The sequence below is a fragment of the Hordeum vulgare genome, chromosome 7H (genome assembly GCF_904849725.1).
Source record: "Hordeum vulgare subsp. vulgare chromosome 7H, MorexV3_pseudomolecules_assembly, whole genome shotgun sequence".
NCBI classification, from domain to species: Eukaryota; Viridiplantae; Streptophyta; class Magnoliopsida; order Poales; family Poaceae; genus Hordeum; species Hordeum vulgare.
In genome coordinates this window covers 159,807,901-159,813,900 of record NC_058524.1, presented here as the reverse complement: position 1 = coordinate 159,813,900, position 6,000 = coordinate 159,807,901, and the positions used below count along the sequence as shown (strand labels likewise).

The 6,000-nt window shown below is 47.8% G+C and overlaps 1 protein-coding gene across 4 annotated transcripts; it reads right to left on the bottom strand.

Moving 5' to 3' along the window:
- Positions 1-1,047: 1,047 nt before the first annotated feature.
- LOC123409051 (translation initiation factor IF-2-like) lies at positions 1,048-4,139 on the bottom strand. Of its 4 annotated transcripts, none has more exons than XM_045102042.1 (3): positions 3,568-4,129; positions 2,003-3,145; positions 1,109-1,834 (listed from the first exon to the last, which is right to left on the bottom strand). In XM_045102042.1, the coding sequence occupies exons 2-3, from the start codon at positions 2,224-2,226 to the stop codon at positions 1,546-1,548; spliced, it is 513 nt and encodes a 170-aa protein (XP_044957977.1). In that variant the 5' UTR covers positions 2,227-3,145; positions 3,568-4,129; the 3' UTR covers positions 1,109-1,545. The 4 variants fall into 4 exon arrangements, with proteins under 4 accessions (XP_044957979.1, XP_044957980.1, XP_044957977.1 ...); XM_045102043.1 differs by having other exon boundaries at positions 2,003-2,865; XM_045102044.1 differs by lacking the exon at positions 2,003-3,145 and having other exon boundaries at positions 1,048-1,834; positions 3,568-4,139.
- Positions 4,140-6,000: the final 1,861 nt, after the last annotated feature.

Sequence of the window (6,000 nt, the reverse complement as noted above, 5' to 3'; positions counted from 1 at the left end):
ATTTGGGCATGAGCATAATTTATGCCCATGAATACTTTGATGGATGGGTAGAAGGTGGGAATATGGGTCATGGGTTGGATTTGGATGAGCTCCACTCGCTCCAAACCCGACCCATTGCCATCCCTACCTGTGATGCGACTGCGACTGCGACAGGAGATCGAGATTCGGGCAGGGAGGTCCGTGCGGACCATAATCCCCGAGGCGGTGGCACCTCGCGCGCGCGCGTGGCGTGTCCAGTATATATGGACCCCTGCCCCAGGCATACGTATTCACTTGGGGCCGGATGTCCTGGTCACGGAACACACCTGGTGCAGGGGCGGCAGGCCCAGCGCAGCACCCCACGCCAACGCCTTTCGCGTTTCCCTCGTACCCCGGCCCCGGCCGTTCCCGGGAGCACCCGATCGTCTCCGCGCTGCTCCATCCCTTCTGCACCCATGCATCGCATGCAGCCCGCGCTCCTGCCTCCATAGCTCATCTCAGGGTATAGTGTACGTGGTCCGCCATTTCCTTTTTACTAATAATAAATGCAACAACTCACTGGCGCCTCATCATCTAGAGAGAGAGAGAGAGAAAATAAAACTACTCTACGAGGACTAGCTGGCTGGCGTTTCCATCAATTCAGTGCACTGAATGGTAACTCGAGACAAACTGTGATCGCTGCGGTAATCAATGTGCGACCGGGTTAAATAATGCCAGTCCAGATTTAGAACGGCGGTTACTGCAACTCAACTGTGCAAAGCCGAAATTTTGGGCGCTTGCTCGAGTCGGGTCGGGCTTTCTTTTAAAGCTTCTGGATGAATTCGTCCAGTTAATCTGGCCAAAACAAGTGCATGCTTCTTCCGGGCGCAAACACAACACGCGAAAGCCAGAAACGTAGGCCACCCCTGACAGCTCTACTCGAGGCCGGATTCTTCTATACTCTAGCAGCTGTGCCTATGATAGATGTTCTTGCATGAAACAAAATACAATGATCTTTTGTTTTTCACCAGGCCTCCCTTCTTAACCTAGCTAGATAGAACAACTCACTTAACAGCTGCAACCACGAACTTGGCTCAAGTTAGAGTTTTCATTCATTGATTTCCGGTGACGGTAATTAACAAGAGACCCAGACCCTCCAAAGCATGCAGCAGGAACTTGAAACTGACAACTGAAACATGTTTCTTACACAGAAAAGTAAAGCGAGGAGAAAGAAGCAAAGCAACAAGAACAAAGACGACCTCTCGTCAGATGCATCCACGATTTCCTTCCTAGTATCATCTCATCTCCCTATCCAGCGACGTGCGTCAGCGCATCGCCGCTGACACGGACGGAACCTCGGGCGGGTGGGGGGGTCCGGGTTCCATGCTGCCCTCGCCACGTCGTTGGCGTCATGCGTCGGGATCGAGCACGGAGCGCCACACGGGGTCCACCTCGTCCTCGCCGGCGGTGGCGAGCCACTCCGCCAGGGCCTGGAACAGCGTCCCGATGCTCGGCGGCGGGATGAAGCGGTCGCCGGGGATGCCGACCGCCGCGGTGTGCCCGTCCACCTGCGACCGGAAGAAGACGTCACGGAGCTCCGCCAATGCGCTGGAGGCGGGGGCGCCCAGCCCGCCGCGGCACTTCAGCCACCAGAAGTCGAACAAACCCGGCGGCGGCTTGCACGCATCCCCGTCCGGGCCATCCCCGCCGCCCTCCACCACCGCAGGCGCCGCCTCCTGGAATGCCATTTCCGCCAGCGCATCGGCCGCCGCCGCCGCAGCCAGGGCCGACATCATCACTACCGGCGAGTTGTCCCCCTCCGCCTCCTCTCCCCATGCACCCTTCCTGCTGCCCTCCCGCTGATCCATGCGCCGCGCTGAACAACACAAACAAGAACACGCATGCATGCACACGAACATCTCAGCTCCGACAACCAAACCAATATACAAGTATCTTTACAGCACTTTGCATGCAACAACAAGAAACACAGGAGCGTTTGATCGATGTTCACGTCGCAAGAACACATGCGCATGCATTCAATTACCTGTTCTTCTGGCCTTCTAGGGAAGGAAGGATAGTGTCGGGGGTAGTGCCGGCCCTCTCCTCAGGTGTTCTTTGGCGGTGGTGGTTGGTGTAGGGGGGGATCGATGCGGTGGTGTGGAAACTGTGCAGGGGGTGTGTGTCTATATATATAGAAGACACGCACGCACTGTGTACTGACGGCCAGGGTGAGAGGCCGAAGGCGATGGACGGTGTTTTGCACGGCATCTGACTACTACTTTTGCATCAATGCATGGATTCCATGTGACACTGGAAGGCCGGGGGTGATCCCACTTTTTGAAAGAAAAAAAAACGACAAGTGAACTGTTTTTTCTTTATGAATTTGATTTTTGTACTGGTGCCGTTTAAAATTTGATGGAGGTAGAAGTAGCTTTCTGTGCTGATTTCAAGGGTACGTAGCTAGTGAATGTCATGGATGTGCTTGGGGGGGCTCTTTCCTTCTTGTGGGCAGTTGCAGTAGAATAAGAAAAAAAATTGATATTGTAAAGAATTACTAATGATCCAAAAATGACCTGGTGCCGAAGAGGAAAGTCGAATATGAGTTCTCACGGGATCCACATCAAGATCTACATCGGTTGGCCGACTCCTAATGGTATGGCGACCAAGGGAATTTTTGATATGGCAAAGAATTAACGAAAGATTGAAAGAATACATGTTGTCGAAGGGGGAAATCGGATATGAGTTCTCACTGGATCCATATCCATATCTGCATAGGTCAGTCGACTCCTAATGTTATGATGACCAAGGGATTTTTTGATATGGTAAAGAATTAACGAAAGATCGAAAGAAAACCTGTTGCCAAAGGGGGAAGTCGGATATGAGTTCTCACCGGTTTCACATCCAGATCTGCATAAGCCAGTCGACTCCTAATGTTATGGCGACCAAGGGAATTTTTGATATGGCAAAGAATTAACGAAAGATTGAAAGAATGCATGTTGCCGAAGCGGGAAATCGGATATGAGTTCTCACTGGATCCATATCCAGATTTGCATACGTCAGTCAACTCCTAATGTTATGATGACCAAGGGATTTTTTGATATGGTAAAGAATTAAGGAAAGATCGAAAGAAAACATGTTGCCGAAGGGGGAGGTCGGATATGAGTTCTCACCGGTTTCACATCCAGATCTGCATAAGCCAGTCGACTCCTAATGTTATGGCAACTAGGGGATCTAGATTTTTGAAGAAGCAAGGTTGTTGATGTGAAAACATGGTATCATGCGGTCGATAGGTGCTATGAGCATGTGAAGAGATTTGTCGAATAATGGAACCTTAAAGGTGTCAACTACCCTAAGTGTAGTATGCCGCTACCTGGATCTACGATGGAAGGTGGTGCTCCAAGAGAGGACCAAAGGAGATTGAGGGTTGGAAGATGCTTAACTAGATATTGGAAAATCTAATTGGACAAGGGGAAGCTGAGGGAAGGCAAGGACCGAGAAGATCTAAGATTGCAAAGTGCCATAGATGGTAAAACCTTCGAACCATTTTTGTATGTGCAGAACAAATAAACATGGAAGAGATATCTATTCATGAAGAGGGAAGTCAATTACCTCTTCTCGCCATAAAATTCACATCGAGATCCATGTAGCCCGACTCACTTCATGGGGCAGCATTCTGGTCTTCGATTCAGATTTTCGGTGCTAGAACAAAGGGTGGAGGCAGCGAAGGTGGAATCACATGAAGAGGGGATACTGGAGCATGGCGATATGGTTTGTTGAATGATGGAACCTTTAGGTGTCAACCACCTAAAATGAGGGTGCTAGTACCTAGATCCATACGGGAGGCAGCGATGCAAGAGAGAACCTAAGAAAGTCGAGGGATGGCGGCGGTCGGCCAATTGCTGGAGGAGGACGAGGGATGGAACAAGTAGGGGATGTGGTGAATTTTGTGGTTGCAAGGTGCACAGGTGATAATAGGTGTAGAACGGGCCATGGCGATGGGAGAGGGGGTTTGGGCGAAAGGGGGAACATAGTCGCACTGAGATGAGGAGAAAGGAGGGCGAGCGGAACGATGCTTTATAGAATGGAAGGGGTCGGTCGCTTTGTGCGGAAGGAGGAAGTTAGTCCCATCGGGAATGTAGAACTGAGTGGAGGGGGCGCTCTGGGCGAAAGGGGAAATATAGTGCCACACGGAATGTAGGAGTGGAAGATAGAAGGGTGAACAAAATGATGCTTTATATAATTGAGGGATGGTGCCACAAAAATATAAATAACAAAATATTTTGAAAACTTCAACCGAATATAAAGCATACCTTTTTCGTGTGTGTTCACGAAAATTACCCATTGGCCATTAAAAATTGCCCTAATGGAAATTATCGGTTTGTTTGTAAATTGAAATTGACATTAATCGGTTTGTTCCAAAAAGAACTACTAATTGATTATGATAATGATATGATGTTTAGTTTGCGTTAATTTGCTCCACCATAATGTGCACGCTACATGGCACACACATTAGAGCCTTCCATGGTGCTTTCAGGTGCACACTCCATTTCTACACTTCAATGTATTTCAAATGTATTGATTTGTATTTAACATGGGATCCACACTTTTCAAAAATCATTGAAGTTTTGGATTTTCTAAGAAAGTACACATTTGAAATGTGTTAGAAAACATTTTCTATGTGCTCGGTTTCAATTTTTCATGACGTAAAAAATTGATTAAATTTGATATGCATCTCACTTAAGTTTAGCAACGGTTCAGTAATTTTGAAACCCATTCCATTGTATTTCGATCTTGATTCAATAATATTTTGAATAATATTCACAAAATTTCCCAAAAAAACATAATTTTGAATGCATTTGAAATGCATGTCAGCCATGATTCGGTAATGTTTGTATATATTCATGAAAGTTTCAAATGCATTTTAGTTATGATTCACGCAAATTACGAATGATTTTTTCCTAATTTTAGTTTAGATTTAATAAGCTTGAAATGCATTAGTACATGCGTGAATACATTATAGTATGTAAAATGTATTGCATAAAAAAGTGAAATACAACAAACATCTACTCCCTCCGTTCCTAAATATAAGTCTTTCTAGGGATTCTACAAGAGGACTACATACGGATGTATATAGACATACTTTAGAGTATAGATTCGTTCATTTTGCTTCGTATGTAGTCACCTAGTGAAATCTTTTAAAAGACTTATATTTTGGAACGGAGGGAGTAAATATCATGTGTCGGCGGTGGATTCTTTGCAGGCCGCTACCCGCTGGGCACGCTAGAGAAATCGTGTTCGTCAATCTATCCATCAAGGGACACTTGCAAAAACAATTTTGACTCGAAATTTTGTGACAACATAAATTTATGTTGTGTGAACGTGCTAAAAAAATCAGATTTGTTAAACATTTTAAAATACAGTATGTAACACGAGTTTGATGCACCGGTGGCACCACAAGCACATGTGCACGGGATATTCTCCCTATCCTCACTTCGTAGATTGATGATTTTGTAGATACTGGCAGTGTGCCGCGTGTCATCGTTTTCAAGATATTGCTTTCTTTTTTGCGCCGATTTTCGAGATAATGCTCCTTAGCACTTAGCAGCACCGATCCTTAACGAGGAAGGAAAAACAGGCTGCACACGAAGGACTGGCCCTCTCACACGCAAACGGTGTCACTCTGGCGCACGATCGCCCGTTCCATGTGTCTAAAAAAGAGCCAGCGCCCCGCCGCCCATAGCTCTACAGATCAGCGTGCGTGCATGCATGCATGCAGAGAGACTCCATTGAGCGGCGGAGCAGTCCGGGAGCAAAATTGGCACGCAGGGAGGGGCGATGACAAGAGCGCCGCTGGCTCCATCCTATCCATCTACTGCTATCTCCAGCCCCAGGGTCGTCGCGTCTGGCTCGACCGCGTGCGTGCGCCGGTCCACTGGCTCTCCGCCCGCCCGCCCCATGGCATGGCCGACTGGCACCTTTCGTGCTCATGGCATGCACGCGGCGCGGCTAGATAGAGAACAAAACAAGGGTCGATCGATCGCG

Excerpts from the sequence above, each read along its gene's own strand:
- LOC123409051 (XM_045102042.1), bottom strand. The coding sequence starts at position 2,226 with ATGCCGTGCAAAACACCGTCCATCGCCTTCGGCCTCTCACCCTGGCCG. Across the intron at positions 1,835-2,002 it reads CTAGAAGGCCAGAAGAACAG|CGCGGCGCATGGATCAGCGG; the intron begins GTAATTGAATGC and ends TGTGTTGTTCAG.